We start from the raw sequence: 20,285 nt of genomic DNA, 5'->3' as shown, positions 1-20,285 counted from the left end.
CAAGCAAGTTTGCACATGTCTCTTGTGGTAAGTAATTTCAGAATCACTCTCAGATGAATTTCATAAAAGAAACTATTTTGTCACAAGAAGAAGATGAGAAAGAGTTTTATTTTTCAACACAAATTTATGCTTAAGCTTTTAATAGCTAGAGGTCCCAGATGGCATCCAAGTCAATAGCTATTACATTTATAGGTAGAATTAAGGTGAATAGTTTGTTCCCAGACCATGAAAACAAGCTTTACTGGTAAAATTGTTCTTAATTTGTATTAAATGCCTGAATTTCTCACTTTCCTTACTTTTGTAGCAGAGGATAATTTTCTCCACTCAATAAACTAGATATCTGTCACTACAGAGTAGTTCAGCATTAACTGGAGAGCAGCTACTTATAAATCCACTTCAATGGAGAGATATTCAATAGAGAGATACCACAGAGAGATTGGAATCTATTCTGCAAATTGTACTTTTGAGGCTGTGTGCACTTTGTGCTCCCTGAACATCAAGAGGCACATTTACTTTTAAGTTTGTGACATAAATGCATTTTTTTTTTTACTAAATGGCAACACAGGGACGGAAGATACTTTGTGTCTTCAGTCATCATGGCAATGTAGTAATTACGGAATGCTAATTACAAAAGGTTTACCCACAGAGGATTTTGATCTAGACTGCACATTCAAAGCTGGGGAGATGTTTGCCACAAACTCCCTACATGCAAAATAATTAAGTGATTTTTGTTATTTTACTCCACTTTTAAATCCAATTGAATTGAGCCAGTATAAAGTGCTGTATTCTGGAATAATAGTGTCTGCATAGGCACGGGGGTTAAATAGTGAACCAGAAATAGCTATTTTGACTATTCAGCTCTTTGGGATAACCTCTAATGCAAATTTTAAAAAGTATAATAATGGGCTACTTTTCAGCTTATTAATTGGTTCCTACGGATATTACAAAAAAAGTAGTTCCATTAGCAAAGTTTAAGGATCAGTTTCCAGGTAGGGATAGGAATGCCTTTCGAGCCACCTCTGTTCTGCAAGCAGCATCACTCAGGCTCGATGAGCCAAGCACTTCTCACCTTGTGAAGCATCCTCACAGCACACATCTGATGGGGCACTATCCCAGTTTTATTGAGAGCAAAGTGAAGATAAAGAGGTGGCAGACAAGCTGATTATCACCTTTAAAAGAATTGGTGCATACACAAAAAGGAATGTTCCCTTTGATTCCAGCTAGCCTAGAGAGATATAATTAAAACCACTTATTCCTCAGTACTTAATGAAAATCCTGAATTAGCAAGTGTGCAATGGAAAGTGTTACATTACCTGGATCAGATAGCAACATTTAAGAGATGATTTTCAATGTTGCTTGCCAAAGTAAATAACATCTTCCTCAACCTTTAGTTTTTAGTAGTAAAGAAGATAAAGGGGGCTTTGGTAGCTGAAGCACGGAGCTAGAAACCAGATTCTGGCACCAGACACAGCTATGCTGCTCAGTTCCTGCTGTGCTGGCGCTGAGCGAGCTGCCTCTAGAGCCAGGAGTCCTAGTGCTGCATCAGAACCTGCCTGATGGGTGTGAGCTGAAAAGACTGCCTCTCGTCAGAGCTGATTAGCCCAAATGAGCCCTGTCTTAGCAGAATTATTCTGCTTGGATGATAATTTTTATTATGCCTTGTCTTACTGCAGGGCTCCAGAGCCAGCCTGCTGCTTGCACATACTAAGTATCTTGCTGGACATCAGTAATTGTAAAGCAAAAAGACTAATGAGGCTGTTCACCTCTTCCCTTTGTCTTGTCTAAGCTTGAGGCCTCAAGCTGTTCTACTAACTCTCATAATTTGGTGTGTTGTGAGTAAAACCAAGACATTTCACTCTCTGTTCTCCCTTCAGAAATTAAAGTTACATTTTCTGGAGCACACAGGCCTTTGGAAATCACAGGTCCAGATTATGGCCACTGGGCATAGGTGAGCTGTGAAGGTGGTCAGCGTCCCTTCCCACCTAACATAACTGCTGGAAGAGCTGACATCATTAAACCATGCTGGACTAGACACACAGGGTGCAAGTGCTGTCAGTGCTGCTGGATGTGCTGCAGATCCCAATGGGATTTTGTGAGTTAGGACATGGGCATTGCTGCTGCAGCAGGGTGAGCCTGGATGTTTTCTGCTTTCTTTAATGGTCACATGGAAAATGGCCTTCCAAGAGGAAAATAAGTGTTGTGGTTTGACATCCACCATTATTCTTTCCCCACCGTAGCTCAGCCCTCAGGATTAAAGTTCAGTTGATAATCCCTTGAATTTACCTTGATACGAGTTTATATGATGGACGCTTAAGTCTTGCTCTGCTGATGGTAGATGTGAGTGTTGCCTGATGGAGCAGCTCTTCCCTTCTCTTTAGGCCACCAATCCTACATATATTTATCTTGCACCCACCAACACTAATGGGTGTTTTTTGTTAGCACAGCATCAAACACAGTTTGTGCAATTTGCCTGTGAGGAGATCCCACCCAGAGAAATGATGGTGAAACTGTCGTCACAGATGCTACACTAATGGCTGAGTCATTATGAGGCCAAATAACCCAATTGCAACAGCAGAGATGATCATTGTGGGAAGGGTCAACATCAAAAGGGCATTTGAGGGGAAATCCTGGCTCTAATGAAGCCTGAGAGGAGCTTTGTTACTGTCTTCAGGGGCAAGTTTATTGTAGGAGGGAAGCCATCATACCACACCAGTGACACCAGAGAGCCTCATCTAAGATTTCATGGATTTTATTGACCTCTGTGGCTCATGTGGGTCAGAAAAAGCCTTAAAACATCCTTTGAGGGCTTTGTGTCTCTGTTTTTTGAGGACACCCAACTTTGTTGTTCAACGCTTTGTGGTCAGGGCGCCATTTAGAAAGGTGAGTTGGCACCACTTGTCCCCCTTCCCTGGCTATCCCTCAAGGACAGACATCGCCCTGGCCTGGGCATGGGAGTCATGGTTTCTTGGAGGGTTACCTTGAACAGATTACATGACCCAGGGGTTAAAACAATTGTGGTAGTCTGAAGCCCTGTCCTGGCACCGTCCTGGTTTACTTCAGCCACAGGAAAAATCAAGAACTTTGACAAAATAAAATGGTTATAAACCCAAACCCAGAGTATGTAAAGAGGATAGAGAGTAAAGAAGGTTTCACCACCTACAGATTTTAGGGAATAAACCTATAAACATTGTTGTTTAAACCATAATGATGGTTATGAGTGTAAAATCTATGGGACTTTAATGGAACAACAACAATAAAAAGAAATTTTCCATTTGCGTGCATTTGCACCCAGGAGTGTACAGTAGCTATTGGGAATGTTCACCACAGGAGAAAATTTGGGACTCCACACCTCGTAGTTATCCTGAGTGCTGTTTTTTGGCACTCAGTAGTGGTTACAGCAGCAAACAAACTCAGGGGGCTTTGAAATTGTATCTGCAAAGATCTGTCTCCAGGCTGCTAAAGAGCTGTTTGCTTGGCCGCACACAAGGTGTCCTCCCATTTCTCACTGCTCGCTGTAACACCGTGCTCATGTAAGCACCTCTTGGAAAACATAACCTCTGTTAGGTTGTAGCCTTCTGATCAAAGGTAACACAAACACAGTTAAAATGATGGAAAAACATGTCTTCTGTGTGATAAAAGAAATGGGTGTAGAAGTTGCACCTCACACATGGATCTGCCTGGAAATGGCAGATTGTCTGCATGTCTAGTCTTGATCTAAAGTAGAATCTACGTGACACTCTTGTTTTACTCTTTCTCTCTGTGGAAGAGTCGTATTGCTTGTCATTGCAGGGAACTGGATGTCTATAATTATGCTTACACTTGTTTGAAGAGCTAGAGTTTATTCCCTGTTAATAATTCACTGTTCCACTCAGATGTGTTTCCAACTTTTCTTGGAGCTTTGGAAGTGCTGGGACAGGTCAAGCACCAAAATGAAATCACACAGAGAAATGAAGGGAGGATTTGCATGTCTTTCTCAGTCGGACCAAGACTTTTTATGCCGATTTGCAAACCTGCTTATCTCTATGTGTAAACTCAAGACGGGTCTGACTGCAGGAGATAAAAAGGAATTTAGGAATTTTGCATGGGTACTGCCTCAGAGGATGGAATATTCCCCTTTACTGTAGAAAGAAAGGCTGTCTGAACATCATGACTTTATGCACATGAAGTACAGGCTGACAACTGAGTTGGAGGGAAATAGTTAAAATTTAGAGCAGCAGCTCTTACATCTGCAGATCAGAAAGATGGAAGAGGTTCAGACAGCACCATCACAAAGCCACCAGGAGGATGAAGCAGTTTGAAGTGAGCAGGAGTGTTAGTGTTCGGAAACATATAATCACACAGGCAATTATATGTAGGTGCTTTATTAAGAGCTCTGGAAATCATGGGTGTTTTCACCTCAAATCTGATTTCGCCCGTACATTCGAGAGGAACGGGTTTTTATATTCTATAGTTATATAACTTCCATGTTAATTATTAAACTTATATTGTTCTATTATATACATAGATTTCAGCTAAACATAGCTCTCTTAAGTTCCCAGCGTAGTTTCTCATGATTCTTCCTATGATTATATAATAATTATATTTAATTACTAAACAATCATCACATCTAACAATTATATCATTTATCATACTGCTTATGTGAATGCACTGATCTGAGAAAACACAAAGCCTAACATTTTCAGAATCTATCTGTAGCATTTTCCAGGGTCCCATTATCAGGAGAATATGAAGAGGCAGGGAGAAGCTTTGTCATCTTGTGACAAAAGAGGAACAACAGATAGGAAGCATTTTGGCATTCAGTCCTGTATGGATATTCCTTCTTTAAAAGGACTTTAAGCACTGAAATGTGAAGCGCAGCAACACTTGTAAAGAGGCATGGAGCTACTTGGGAAGGCTTAGACGGGCCTCCAAAATCCTCCTGGATGAAATGGGAGAGCCTGGGCACCTAGAATGGGACTTAGAACAACCTGAGTGCTCTGTTTTCAGGTGCTGAGGGCAACTGAAAGGATGTGCTGAAAATACGTCTCTGTATGCACAGAGTATCACCTACACTGTGACTGGCTGCTGCTGATACCAACTGCATCCATTTGAAAAGTCCTCCTTTCAGAAAGCTGCCACTAAAAGACTTTTCCTGACTTCTAGATGGCTTTAAATAGGAGGCAAGCACAGATCCAGATATTATAGCATAGCTTTAGGCACTGAGACTTTCTCAGTGCCTAAGCCTAGAGGGTTTTCTCACAGTAATTTCTTGAACTTTGATCACTAACTGGATTTTGGGATCACATGCTATGCATTAAAAGGGGCTAGGCTCATGGGAAGCATTTAACAAAGCCTAAGAAGTGCATTTTTCTGGGGTATAATTCTCCTTCTTCAGAAGACACAGTGTATCTCAGGGGTATTATGAGAGAGTGTGCAGTGTTGTCTGGACATAAAGACACTGTCATCATGATGAAAGCATGGTGCCACTGCACCAAAATATTTGATGGCTGGTGAAACTGGAAAAAAAAACTGATGAAAAATATCTCCTGAAAATAGGGACTTTCTGAAAAAATGGATTTGATATTTTTCTAGAGAAAATTTCTTACAAACAATTTAAAAAATCAATTCATAATTCGAATTAAGACATAGCCATGTGAATACATTGCCATGAGGTAAGGAAGCATGTGCATTTACACTGCACTCCTACTGACACCACCTCCTACTCTGTGGTAAACACTCTGGTAGCAGCTCTTCCCCCAGGCAATAGAAGGTATCTTCTCCTTGGTGAATGTGGTGTGACTTGCCAGGTCTTGCTATGTCCACACACTACAGACCTGCTAATTCACTGAAAATTCAAATTTCCTGGCAACTCATTCCTTAACCCTGTTTTTGGGGTGTATTTATCCGGCATACATTATTCTGTGAAGAAGCAGAATGAGAAGGTTCTGTCCCTTCCCCCTCATCCTACCCCACTGTTTCTGCCTCAGCAACATTGGCAATGTTTTAACTGCTGCCAAAACTTGTGGCTTCTTATAAAGTGCACATTTCAAATGAAAAAGTGTACTTTTTGGAGGCTTTTATATCTGGATCACTTCAGGGGTCTGTTTTAGACAGTCATCATGGAGGTGTAATGACCACAAGTTGGGGATGTTGTGCATTATGGTGTCATAGAAATCACAGAATCATAGAAAGGTTTGGGTAGAGGGAGAAGTGGATGTTGTGGTGAAGAACTTAAAGCAAATAATGCCTTTCAACTTATGTGACATCCTCCACTTTGGTTGCTTGCACTTCTTAGAAGAATCTAAACAAAATTTGTGAAGCAAGTGAACTGACCAGCCAAAGTCTCACAATAAATATGAAATTGCTTTATTTCTGCCAGTGATATTTCAGGAAAATTTAGTTTGACTTTTTGATGAGTTTTTTAGGAAGCATGAAAGTTCAATCAATCTTCAGGGGATGAAAAAGCTCATGGTCAATTATGGTGAAACCAGTCATTCAATCCCCTGCTTGCTGTGTAGCAAAGGGTTTAACTTCTGCCTTCATTGAGTGTTATAATTAGGGATGAAGATTGTATATGATATTTACCAGCTGTAACATGGAGAAAATTTAAAAATTGATTTTATATCATCACAGATAGGATGAACTGGGTCATCAGCATGATGTTATAGTTAAAAGGGCAAAATTAATTCCCAGTTATGTAAGAAATATTGACTAGGAACATCTCTGACCCTAGCTGGAATATTACTTGCCTATTGTGTGAGTTCTTTTGTTCATATTTCAACAGAGATAGAGAAATATTTGCTTTCAAAAGAGAGCTTTGTGTAAGATTTGTGGCATAAAGAGTCAGTGTGCTTGGTTTGTCCAGAAGAAGGGTAGGAGGCAATTTAGTCAATTAATTAAAACTTATGCAAGTGTCTGCATAAAAAATAAGTTTCTGATGGTATGTGGCTCGTTTGATCTGAGAGAGAACTTGACTGGAACCACTGGTTGGAGTGTGGAGCTGGATGATATTAGACTGCAAATGCAATTTAGGCTTCGAAGGGAGCAGGTATTTAAAAGTTATAATATGTTAACCACTGACCATATGGTGGGTTTTCCATCACTTGAAGTTGCTATAAACACAGACTCTGGAATGTGGAAGTTATACATTTCATGCAAAACACATTTAATGCTACTCTTCCAGGGAGCTGAACTGGTTGATTAGAATCTCTCTTATTGGCTTTTGAAAAATCTTAATTTGGCTTTATTTTCCTTCTGAAAAGGCTTTCAGAGGTGAGGTTTCAAACCTTCAAAAGAGGGAGAAGCTGTTGAAATTGAGCAGCTTGAGGCTTGAGTGGCTGGTCCTCAATGAAGGCTTGGAGCAACTGTGCTAATGACCGGACCTGAAAGCAGGATGGTTGTTACTGTACACAAAGGGGCTTGGGGCCCTGCTGTACTCCTGAGCTTTTATTCAATTCCACCAGCCATGAGGTGTGTCCCAGGGAACTATTTGTCTGCACTGCAAGCACCAGTTATTTGATCAGTTCTTAAGATAGGTTTACTGTCTCTCAAATTTTCCCTTCCCGACACCAGGTTTGCAAGCGTGTATGCAACAAGAGGAGCCAACCGGATAGGACGTGTGTACAAAAAGGCCATTTTTAGGCAATTCACCGATGACACTTACTCCCAGGAGATCCCCAAAGCAGCATGGCTGGGGTTCCTTGGCCCAGTCCTGAAGGCAGAAGAAGAGGATGTCTTTATCATCCATCTGAAAAACTTTGCTTCCCGCCCATACTCTGTGCATCCACATGGGGTCTTCTATGACAAGGACTCTGAAGGTAAAATCTGGCTTGCCTTTTCCTCTCTTTTTCCCTGGAGTAACTCATATCATGGCTACAAGTCTGTCCCAGTATTTATTGTTATTGACATTGACATCAGAGGACTTTAGATCAACTTCTCATAAGCTCATCAGTAATTGCAGCTGATGACTACAACCAGGAACAGCTGCATCTCAAAACTTTTTGCCACAAACTTTCGACACCTGGGATAAACCCAGTACTGAAACAGGTTGGATGGGTCTTTTTGCCTGAATTATTTTCTGAATCATAACTCACCAAAACATCCTCCCTCCTTCCTTCTGCCTCTAGTGTATTTGAATAGATGGAGTTCCTGCAACTAAATGTTTTCCTCTCTTTTAGCCTATAACAGACATGATCTAATTTTCAGAATCCCAGACCTATGCACATGTATTTTTGTTAGAGGATTGTGCGGATGTGCCTATGGTCAGTATTGTCATCTGTTTCCTGTGAAAAAATACACACTATTAGATGACAAAATTTTAGATGACTGATAAGAGTGAAGAGACTAGGAAGAAATGGAGCCTGTTTATGCATTTTTAAAGGCTTATCTACCAATAAAAATGGATTTTAACTCCCAATATATTTGTGGTGAGATTGACAGAAATTCTGAGTTTTTTCAAAATTTCTCAATGATTCTGTATTTGTGAATGCTGCTATTATTTGATAAATACAAGTTAAAATAGAATAAATTACACAGTTATTTAACAAAAGCAACTAGGGGATGGCTAAAGTATTTCTTTTTCCTTTCTATGTATTAGGAGCACTTTACCCTGATGGAACTGGCGGTAAAAGCAAAGAGGATGACTTTGTTGTGCCCGGTGGAAATTACACATACACATGGCCAGTAAGGAAAGATTATTCCCCAACTTTGGCAGACTCAAACTGCTTGACTTGGATTTACCATTCTCACATTGACACACCAAGAGATATTGCATCTGGTTTAATTGGGCCTCTGCTGGTGTGTAAAAAAGGTACTGAGCTAGAAACACTGATAGAGCAAGCCACTCTGCCAAGCTTGGCATCTTAACAGTCATTTTTGCTTACAGGTTTAAACATGATGGTCTAGAGTCTATCCCTACATAGCCCATAAAAAGGGGCAAGGAATAGATGGGCCATTCCAGGAGCATCCCAGGGTAGGTATTGTAGCTCTGGGACACCCCCTTCCTGCTCCCCTTTGGCTTCAGATAGATTTGCCTCGGCTGGTGGAGGGACTGCAACATGCTCTGTGACCATCCCATCGTGGCCGAGACCAGAAATAAGTATTCCCATGCTGGGGAAGTTCCAGGATTTACTGCTCAGGAAATCAAATTAGAGCTGGGTGGTGAAATTGGCATTAGCATTTACATATTTGAAAGTACAATATTTGTAACTTTTTCCACATAGAGAATATGTATTTATTTTTGTTTACAAGTTATATCTCACAACCTTATGGGGATGTGCATGGAACAGCCTGTCCTGTGTATTTTATAGCCTGCTAACGTTGTGCTGGAGCCATCATGAACCAGCCCTCCTCTCTTCATCAGCCGAGTCATTGCCACTTCTTCCCCTGGGCACATGTAATTCTGCCACCTCTTTTCAGCTACTCCCAGAGTACAAAATCAGCCCTGATTTCATATGCGGTACTTCTAAGTGAAGTAGGTTCTGTATATGAAGAAGAGAAAGACTTTAATGTGGAAAAGACAAGCCTGGTTTCCAGCTTAATTCACGTGATTAAAATGTCTCAGATTTACATTCTTCTTGAGAGCCTTTGAAATCCACAGAACTGAATAGGTGACACTGAGCTGATAACTACAAGATAACACATGAAGCTAGGAGACAGCATGTTCCAAACAATCCTAGCCTGAAAGGCCAGATTATCTGGCCTTTGAATTTATGAAGGAGGATATCTACATGATGTAGTCCTCCAGCTGGTAGTGGTAGACACAGGACTGAGAGCAAGACTCTGAGCTTTCTCCCAGAGAAGGCAGAGGAAAGGGATCATAGATAGACTGATTGGAATGAAGTCTACGCCTGCCAGTGGATAATAACAGACTACTCAGTATCACCAGTCCTATGGTCTCAGGTTGCCCCCCAAATAAATATGGGGATAAAGATAATGAACTTAGCTGGAATAAATTCTGTTCATACTGTCTTCAGCCTTTTTAAATTTAAGTACCTAGTCCTAGATAACTCTTGTTGATTCCTTGTCAGTCTCGGGAGAGTGAGCCACATTTAGAGGGCCACTCTGGGGGTATGGCTGAGAATTCACTTCAGTGCAACAGAAATTCACTTCAGTGCAGGCTACCACTCATCACTCCTTGTCAAAAAACCCATGAGTCATTGGTTTCTGGATAGATCCAGCTCATGACCTGGCTCACTGTGCAGGAACACAGATGCTAAATAACACTGACGAAGGGACAGGGCTGGGTGCAGTGGGCCAAAGAGTGGGGAAATGGGACAACAGATATTGGCAGGTGCTTGTGCTCATGTCAGACCAAAGAGATACTGAAATATCACCTTGACTTAGCTTAGCTTTGCCTTCTGGAGGCACTCATCTGTTCAAAGTCTGTTGGAGGGGGGTCAAAATGCCTTAGAAGACCAAAATTAGGTGAAATTCATCCTATCCTGCAGACTGTGGGCAAAGAATGGTATTTCCTTGAGTGCACCAAGGTTATTGTCATTTTTAAATTCAATCCTGTCCCAGGCTTTTTTTATCACTTTCCTTTTCGTTTGCAATTTAGGAACTGCAGATGAGACCACAATAGAAGGGACTGGTGCTGCTAATGCTTTTGCCCTGATGTTTAGCATTGTAGATGAAAACTTCAGCTGGTACCTCGATGAGAATATAAACACCTTCTGCTTAGAACCAGACACAGTTAACAAAGAGGATGAAGGTTTCCAGACCAGCAACCGAATGCATGGTGAGAAGGACTTTTGAATAAATGGTGACCTACAGCAGTGACCAGGCTCTTTTCAATTCAATAGGACCCTGTGATGTCTGTCCTTTACCTGTGTCAGCAAGGAATGGGTCAGAATGTTGAAGTACTGTATTGATAACAACCTCTCCCTAAAAACAGAATGACACTTGCAGAAAGGAGATTTGGCTTTCATGCCCAGCTCTGACATTTGTTTAACATTTTATCTTAGGCAACAGATTTTTGTCCAGCTGTGAAAAGAGCAAAGAAAGTTGCAGGGCAATTTGAGGTGTGTGTATTGAAAGAATTCTCAAAAGGCTTGTGGATGGTGGGCTGGCTGGTATAACCACTCCTGCCCTTCAGAGATATACTGGCCAATGGTACTTTGTGTTATTTGGACATTTGGGATAAGAAGTTGATTCCAGATATTTCTGTATATTTTGTTTGTTCCAGGGAGCCTAGGAAATAAAACATTTTGCAAAATATGAGTCTCATTCTCCTAGAGTCCTGATATATTATCAGATGTAGAAGCTAAGGAAGACAGAGCTGACTTCACTGATTTGGCTGATAAAATTTTCAAATCTAAATTGCTTGTGCCTGGCATATAATGGTATATTTATGATGTAGGACAAAAGGAAATAGATTTAAGCCATGCTAAATAGCTGCAGAACAAGTTAATTTCATTATCAGGCCTTTTTGGTGATGACTTGGCCTTTGCAACATCTTGATATTACCTAGGATGTTTTTCACAGACACAGACAGAGAATTTGGGACATTTGATCATACAGAGCAGTAAGACACATGTTCAAAATGCTACTCCTTAGAAATGGGACCAGAGTCGCCTTTCTTTCACCTCTCATAAAGTCTCGTGCTTTTATTTTTAGCAATTAACGGTTATATATATGGCAATCTCCCCGGCTTGGAGATGTGTGCTGACACTTCTATGTCCTGGCACTTGTTTGGCATGGGGGCCGAGATAGACATCCATGCTGCTTACTTCTATGGGCACACGTTCACCAGCAGAGACCAGAGGGCAGACGTGGTCGGTCTCTTCCCAGCGACATTCATCACAGCGGAGATGATCCCTGGCAGCCCCGGGAGGTGGCTGATAACCTGCCAGGTCAATGAACATCTACGAGGTATGCTGCCATAGACCTCCCTCATCAGCCTCTGCTTTGTTTGGAAGAGAAAACTGGGAGATGTTTCCAAGGGGAGCAGGATTTGGAGCTTTTTTTGTGTAACTTTGGAGCAATCTGCAACTGTTTCACCAGATAAACATCATGATCATGAGTTTAGTCACCAGAAATGATATGTGTTGGGCCAAATCTTCAGCTAGTATGAATGACTTGGCCATGTAACTCATGTGAGGAAGACTTGCTAGACTAAGTACTATCCCCACAATTCCTAGGTAAACCAAAGATTTTGATGAGCAATGAGAGGAGTTTTCAACACCAATTTTTCAATACAGTTTTTTTGTTGTAGATAAGTACTTTCATGTTAAAAAAAAATCATGCCAGCTGAACACTTAATAGCTTTTTGCTTTATGGAAATCAGGCAAAACTTGGCAGTGTTTTCAGAAAGCATTATGTGAAGGGATTTGATGGTGATGTTGTGATATTTGTGCGGCGCAAGACCCCAAAAGTGTATATCATAAACTAGGTGTCATGGCAGCAGGTAATGTGTAATTATCACAGCAGAGACGAGTTGGGAGAATTTTTACACATTAATTCCAGTGGGCTTTGCATCAGGCAAAACAGACTCAATTCTGGCAAGCAACAAATAGCTTCAGCAGAAATAACCAGTCTGTATTTCAGTGGAAGTCAGGGGGAGATGATGCTATTTGGCAGATATCTGGAGGCACTCTGACCTCCAAAATCATTCTATCATCATTATGGATATTAAGAAATTGAGTAAATAAGTCCACTAAAGAGTGTCATTGATGTCTATGGGTTTCACCTATTGCATAAAGTGTACCACCTTGCAAAGGAAGGGCCTTGGTATCTGACCCGTTGTAAGCCGAGAATGTATTTTGAAATAGAAATTTACTGTAGTAATTGCTTCCAATCCATGTAGCTCCCAGAGAGTTTTGAATTTACGTTTGTATCCATGAGATTGCTGACTCTGCAGGTGGTCAGGGACTGTCTCCAGACTCTTTCTTCTCCCAGGTGGCATGGAGGCGCTATATGATGTCCAGATCTGCCAGAAAAACCTGTCTCACTCTTCACCAATCAGTCATAAGAGAAGATATTACATTGCTGCTGAAGAAGTGCTCTGGAATTACGGGCCTGACGGTTATGATAAATTCACTGGGCAGGGTTTGAACGCCACTGGCAGGTAAGATTTCTTGTCAACTCCCATTGTGCTTTAATTTCAGGAGTCTGTGTGCCACTGCCCCAGTGATTCACATGGGCTAGGTCCTGCACTGTCATTAGTTTTAATTGAAAGGGGCAGGGAGGAATGGATTTAAACAGCCTAGTCAGGAAGCTGGATGCATAACTGTGATGTTTCAAGGTGCCTTCTGGAAGAACTTATCTTACTCCATTAAATCCATGGGGAAAGTGAGGCATGCCAAGTTCAACACTGTTAATGACCCTTCATCAAGACTCTTCAGGCAGCTTTCACACTTACAATCAGTGCAGTTCAGAGGTGCCACAGCGGCAGAATTTCCCCTCCTGATTTTACTGATGGAGACAAATTTCATTATAGCGTCTCCCAGAAAAGCCAGCAATGATTAGACACACATTGTGCACAGTTCTTGCCTAAGGTAAGTTGATATACTTGTCTTCCTAAGTAAATCAGGGTTAAACATAAAAGTCTAATGTACTATGAGTGCTCATTTGTTGGCTAATTCAAACCAGTAATACCTTTCTTTGTGTGCTAGAAAAGTGTATGCAAATTAGTAACTTGGGGGGGGTAATTTCTCCTATGTCTGGAGTAATTATTTTATCTGAAATGAAGGTTTCTGCTTGAACTTTCAATTATTTAACCAGTCTGATTTGCTAATTCCACAGTGAATCGGCAACATATTTCACACAAGGGACTGACAGAATAGGAGGGCAGTACTGGAAAGTTCACTATGTGGGATATACTGACGCAACGTTCAGTGAGAAGACTTGGTCAGAGGACATGAAGCACCTGGGAATACTTGGTACAGTGAATATTTTCCCTTCCTGTCATTAGATCAGGTTTGAATGTAGAACCATCTGGACTGAGAGGGAAATTAAGTGCAAGCAGCTCTCTCTTCTTTTGGTGGAAATATGCTGGAGAGCAGTCCTTCTAACGCCTTCCCTCACTCTGTTTTTTAAGGCCCTGTTATAAAAGCTGAGGTGGGAGATACAGTGCTGGTTACTTTTGCCAACAAAGCCAGAAGAAGCTACAGCATTATGGCCCATGGTGTAAGCTTCAGCAAGCTGTCAGAAGGTGCTCCCTACTTAGATGGTAAGTTTTGGCTGCACGCTGGATCATCACCTCTAGAATACTTGAGCCCAAAAATCTGCTGCTGAGCTCTGCAGGTTTTCCCTTTTGTGCATGATAAGTCAGAGAAAGGATTATTTGATTAGTTTGCATCTACCCTTCATGTCACAATCAATGGAACTCCATAGTCTGCAAATGTGATGGTTCTTCTCCTTGGATATGTGCCAGACAAGATATCTAAAACTAGCTGAGGCCTGTGTTGAACAAAAGTCACAAGCACAATCCAATTTCTATTAGTTATAATCTAATATTTCCATTGAATCTCCCTTTCAAGGAGTAGATCTCCTCTGGACATGCTCCAGAATTATGACTCTCAGGATCTGGCATGATGGCCCTGCTGAGTGTTTGGCTATAGCTATCCACATGTTCTCAGCTGCATCACTCCCAATTCTCTAATCCAGGCTGGCCATTGCCCTTGCTTTACTGTCAGGATAGTCAGTTTCAAAGGCAGATTTTATCTGCTTTCCCTGAAATATCACAAGGCAATGATAATCCTTATTAATTCTCATAAATACATAAATGCTGAAATTGAGTGTTGATGAAATTCTTCCTCTCATTTTGTGCAAGAATGCAGTCTTATCATCTAAGTTTAACTATTGAATGTTAAATATCATGTTAATTGGTAGGCCTCTGTTACAGTCAGTGACAAGAAGACCCTCTGGAGATGTAATTCTGTCTCCACCAATAACAGAAGTCTAGAGTTTGAGTTAGGGACTAAGCTTGAGCTGGCCCAGTTAAGGTGAGATGAATCCCATTTATAGCATCTACAGAGATAATGCTGTGGTCTCTGAAAAAGTGCATTTTCAGCCCTGAAAAGGAACGTACTTTTCTTGTTGCCTACATTGCTTTGTTTCCACTACAACTCATCAAAAGAAACTCATGGGACATAATCCCTCTTTTGAAAATTTGCTGAGAGAGAATTAGGTCAACATGTAAAACTCATCATACAATAAGATCAATGCAAAAGGCTGTATTAAATTGTTGTCTCTTGTTCCTGACCTTGTAACTCAACAAATTTGCCAGGAGGCAAAACATAAAAAAGCAACTGGCTTGAGTTCAGCCTTGAAGTTATCTGTACAGATCCTAATGCCACTCATGTAAGAGATAGTTCTCCAATGGACGTGCAGCTTCCTGCTTGCAAAGCTGTTGTGATTTCCTTTATCAGTCCCTGGTAGCAGTGCCATTCAGCACCGCACACTTCCGTGTGTAGCAAAATCAACCCAAAACCGACAATTCAGCAGCCAGGTGAGCTGGCACACCTCTGGGTCTTTAGAGAGAAACCTTACTCCAGATTCATCAATAATCTGTCTACTCCTTCTCTCCTTTTAACTCTTGTGCCATGGATTTCCATTACATCTATCTACAGCGTACACATGCAGAAATCCTGTAGGTATACATGCAGAGCCTGTAAGATTATGCTGAGGGTAAATAAATTTTCAGAGGTTGTGCATTGTCTAAGTGCAGCTTACTCATGTGAAAACACTGTAAATACAAATACTTACATCTAGAGATATCCGCAGGTATATGGGTTTTTTTTCAGCGCTCTCAGGAAATACCCTTGCATGTTGCATTTGGCACTTGTCAGTCTCAGAGGGCTTTTGACTGCAAGTCAATGTTTGCCTCATTGAGGACTGTTGCAGGATGAATCCAGTAGTATTGGAAACTGTAAAATCTATAGTCTGTTTTCTATTGCAGTTTGCAGCAAATAGCTGTGCTCAGATGGAATACTGCTATTTTCACTTGTGTCTAAGATTCTAAGATTTTCTTGGAGTACTAGACACTGAGTGTGCTGAGAAAATATAGATAATGGGTGCTTAAGTGTCAAAGACAATCTAAACTCACCCTTTGCATAGCAGCAGACAATGGCCCAAATCCTTTAAAAGTAGCCTCCAACAAAGAACAATATCATCCACTCTGGAGATGCTGACAAAGGCTCCTGTGCATTGCTATAAATTCAAAAAGAAGCAATTACAGGATCAGATTTGTTTTGAATTTCTAAAGAGTCACAGCTCCAGCTCCACTCACTGATGTAATGGATTTGTTGGTACTTAATGAAAAGCAGAGTCTGAGTTTGTGCCACGGATGAATTCCGTGCCACGGATGAATTCCGTGCCATGGATGAATTCCATGATGGGGCAGGTAAGTTACAAACATTAGAGGAATCCATTTAAGCACCAGGATGAACTCTGCATGTCTTGTCTGATTGAATATAATCCAGATAATCCAGTGTAGCATCGGAAGGTGTCTGAGTGGAGCAGCTGAACGTGTTCTGCAGGGAATTGGCTTGGTTGTCCCCATGGCATGGGCCTTGGGTGAGATGTTCCCATGGCACAGCTGCCCAAACTATGGGATGGTGCTCCAGCTGTGGTGGCAAGGGGGAGCTTCTCCTCAGAAATATGTAGCTATGCCCAACTTCCATCTAACTCTTGTAGTCAGGGAGACAAAGCCTTCCTGTAATCTTAGTGCATCTCAACTTTGTCTCTCCAGGCTACCTGAAGCCAGGAGCCCACGTCAAGCCAGGTGAAACCTTCACGTACAAATGGAGGGTGCCTGAAAATGGAGGTCCAACAGAGAGTGACCCCCCGTGCCTGACCTACCTGTACTACTCAGCCACCGATGCTGTCAAGGACACCAACTCTGGCCTCGTGGGACCTTTGCTGGTCTGCCGGAAGAACACCCTGAATCACGACGGGACACAGGTGCCCAGCGGGAATGTCTGCTTGTCCCTAAGAGCAGGGTGGTGCGCTGGGGGCTCCCATACAGGCAGTTTGCCCAGTTCCCAGCTCCGCTTACAGAGGTTAAATAAATGTTACTCCTCAGGGTAAAAGCTGATCTAAGGGGATGGTTAAGAAGACAAAGTCACCATTCCTTAATATCCTGGCTCTTCCCTAGCTTTTCTGTCTTTTGCATGCAAATAATAACTCTTTTCACACCCCGTAAAAGGACACTCTATTCATCCTTCTGGCTGATGAAAAGATGCCAATTCCTGTCTCTATGCAGACTTAGTATGAAAGTGGCTTCAGGGAAAAGAAAGCTTTGTTTTAAAAACCTATTCATTTTTATTGAATAGAATGTTTTTTTATGTCTTGTCTTCCACCTTGTCTACAGAAAGGGATAGACAGAGAATTTTACCTCCTCTTTTCAATCTTTGATGAGAATGACAGCTGGTATCTGAACAAGAATATTGAAGCATTTACTGGAGACCCAACAAAAGTGGATGAAAATGATGCTGATTTCATGGAATCCAACAAAATGCATGGTACAAAATATCTAATACCTGTTAATGATATCTTTTATTTAATTATATTAGGAAGATGAGTTGGCAGGTTTTATCATCATTCATAGCTTTCTGGATTGCACTGGAGAGTGAGCTGGAAAGCTGTCAGTCAGTTTATGGCCAGCTCCTGATGCCCTTGGAGTGCACATTGAAACTCCAGTCACAATGGCAATGAATGCATCCATCTACAAATACATCTGGAAAAAGGGAACAGGGCAGTGATTTTAGATGCAATACTTAGTTCTGTAAAAAGGCACAATGCCAGAGACAGGTGCAGAAGAAGCCAATGTTCACTAGTGTTTTAAATTTCACCACTGGCCTTGGCACTGACTCATGCAGTAAAATCTACCTGCCCTGCTGGGCAGTGGCCACCTCTGGAAGAGGAGACACAAAGACTAGGGGAATGGCCAAAAATATTTTACAGCATCATTTCTGGATGCAAGTATCTGACTTCAGCATGGATCTCCTCCAAGGTATCCCTGGGATGACAGACTTGAGCAAATCACATAACCTACCTTTAGATATATATTGTTAGAGAACTCTGGGGCTTTCTGGACATGTCTATTTTATTCTTCTTCTATGAGATGGATCTCATACTGGAGTTTTGTTCTTTTATAGCATCTTTCACATATTGATCACAGAGAACAATTTGAGGATTAGGGAGTTTTGCCTTATAACACCCTTGTAACTCAGACTCTTTATGGCCCTCTCCATAGCCTTAATGACATGGTTATACATTGTCCAGGCTGAAAGGAGGTACCAAATTTGTACTTGGCTGGTGTCTGGGAGGCACACTCAAAAGCTCAGAGGAGGAGTGCTACATCACAATAGCAGAGAGCTATTACAAGACTTTACAGGCTAAAACCAAAGAGGTAGAAGTTCTGAGTTTATAGGAATAGCACTTAGATGTTAATTTGGTGTCCTCCAATCCTATTTTTGCTTCACAAAATGCCCCTTTAGTGACTTGCTGAGTCGTGAGTCTTTGGTCAGGAGGGTGGTAGGAGGCTCTGTGATGCATTTCTGTGGACCTGCTGCTAACCATAATTTTTTCCTTCTCCTCCAGCTGTCAATGGCTACTTGTATGGCAATCTGCCAGGCCTGACCATGTGCAAGAATGACAAGGTCTCCTGGCACCTCATTGGGCTGGGCAGTCACTACGACATGCACGGGGTTCATTTCCAAGGAAACACCATCGACTTGAGAGGGACTACAAGGGATGGGCTGGCCTTGTTTCCTCATTTATCAGGGACAGCACTAATGCAGCCAGACCGTGTGGGTATGTTCACAAACTGATTTTGGTTGTGTGGTGCTTGCAGATATCAGTGAGCCAAAATAACAGAGAGTGAGATGCTCTGCTCTGCACAAAGAGCCCGAAAACATGGAGAGAGACTCTGGGGACCTGGCATAGATGAGAATTCAGGCTGGGTTACTTTTCTGGGAGGGGGAATAAATCAAATATGTGTCTGGACCTAAAAACAGAGCCTTTAATGACCTGGGTGTGGGAAGAGCAGCAGGCAGAGAGATAGCTAACAGGATGCTCATAGAATTTTATGATTCTCCAAACAGACTTTTCTAAAAAAGCAAATTCATTGCCATGTGGATAGTCAGCATCATTTAAGGTATTTTAGGACTTCAACAAAAGCTTTTCAGTAATAGTCAGTCTTAAAGAGTTTCTTCAGAAGCTTATACATTAAAGGTACTTTTAAATCTCATAGGTAATCCAGTGATTCATACTTCAAACCAGGAGAGTGTGAGTTGTTTGCTGGAGACACCAAATAACATTCATCATATAAAGTACAACATTACCTTGCTTTGCATTGATGCAACTCTGTTTAAATAAACAGAGTCATCAGGGTTGTACAAAGCTATGCCAAGGGCCATCCCTGGCCAGGGCACCTGATAGAAATGTACACTGGAGTTGTGTATGTTCCAGGTTAACCTCTGTTGCAGATGCTGTAAGACAACTGAAATTTTTCTAACACAAATCCCAAACATTTCCACCATCTGTTATGAAACTGCATTGTAGATCTCACCCAAAACAATTATTCTAAGAGATTATTAATTTTTGGCTAACCTTCTACCAGCAATAACAGAAATTAAACGAATTACCAGATCTTTACAATCATCAATGCATGTGATTTTATTTTAATTACATGTTATTTTATCTCTTTCATCACTTTTGCCTCTGAGGTGCAAGAAATGGACTGAGATGTAGTCTGGACAGAGCTATGTCTGTAATTTTGGTTCTATCACCAACTCACATACAAACCAGCTGTGAAAGTGCTTCACACAGTGCTAGCAGGTGGAGCTGTACAAGACAACATCACAGTCCGCTTCTGCTTGAGTAAATGGGCAGGAGAGAATGAGAGCATAAATACTAAGATCTGCCCATGAACATGCCAAAATATGCTCCCACAATCACTACCATCTTTAACCACCACAGCTACCAAAAAAAAGGGCCCATGGTGGCTTCGCCTTTCATGGAGGGAGTGCAAAGGGTCAGAATGTTCCAGTTTATCTCAACTGTGCAAATAAATAAATGGTTATAAGCAGGCATACCTGTATCGTGGGTCTGTATCTGTATTGCAGAGCCCTTCTTCAGCCTGATTACACCAGGCAAACTGCAGGGGCTCCATGGAGAGTCCCTTGCACTGAAGGCTGGTAAAGTGGCTCTGTGCTCAGGGACAAGGAACCAGCATCTCTGAAACATACCCCTTGTTTCTCCATGCCTTTACTGAGTTTTGCAATGAGTGCTTCCTCCTCTTCCTGTGCTCCTCATGGGCATGTCTGCAGCATGGGCTTGCTGGCAAGCTTATTCCTGCT

At 41.6% G+C, this 20,285-nt stretch overlaps 1 protein-coding gene across 1 annotated transcript in view; it reads left to right on the top strand.

Moving 5' to 3' along the window:
- The window catches only part of HEPHL1 (hephaestin like 1), a 33,209-nt gene that overhangs the window by 1,428 nt on the left and 11,496 nt on the right, over positions 1 to 20,285 (top strand). Inside the window, exons 2-11 of the mRNA XM_005417735.2 lie at positions 7,552 to 7,796; positions 8,576 to 8,788; positions 10,538 to 10,717; positions 11,596 to 11,850; positions 12,877 to 13,045; positions 13,723 to 13,859; positions 14,018 to 14,149; positions 16,673 to 16,884; positions 17,294 to 17,444; positions 18,526 to 18,738. Coding sequence (XP_005417792.2) covers positions 7,552 to 7,796; positions 8,576 to 8,788; positions 10,538 to 10,717; positions 11,596 to 11,850; positions 12,877 to 13,045; positions 13,723 to 13,859; positions 14,018 to 14,149; positions 16,673 to 16,884; positions 17,294 to 17,444; positions 18,526 to 18,738 — 1,907 coding nt within the window. The remainder of the gene's footprint in view (positions 1 to 7,551; positions 7,797 to 8,575; positions 8,789 to 10,537; positions 10,718 to 11,595; positions 11,851 to 12,876; positions 13,046 to 13,722; positions 13,860 to 14,017; positions 14,150 to 16,672; positions 16,885 to 17,293; positions 17,445 to 18,525; positions 18,739 to 20,285) is intronic.

The sequence above is a fragment of the Geospiza fortis genome, unplaced genomic scaffold (genome assembly GCF_000277835.1).
Source record: "Geospiza fortis unplaced genomic scaffold, GeoFor_1.0 scaffold16, whole genome shotgun sequence".
NCBI classification, from domain to species: domain Eukaryota; kingdom Metazoa; phylum Chordata; class Aves; order Passeriformes; family Thraupidae; genus Geospiza; species Geospiza fortis.
The sequence above is the reverse complement of the archived record's forward strand: the minus strand, read 5'-3'. Positions and strand labels throughout refer to the sequence as shown.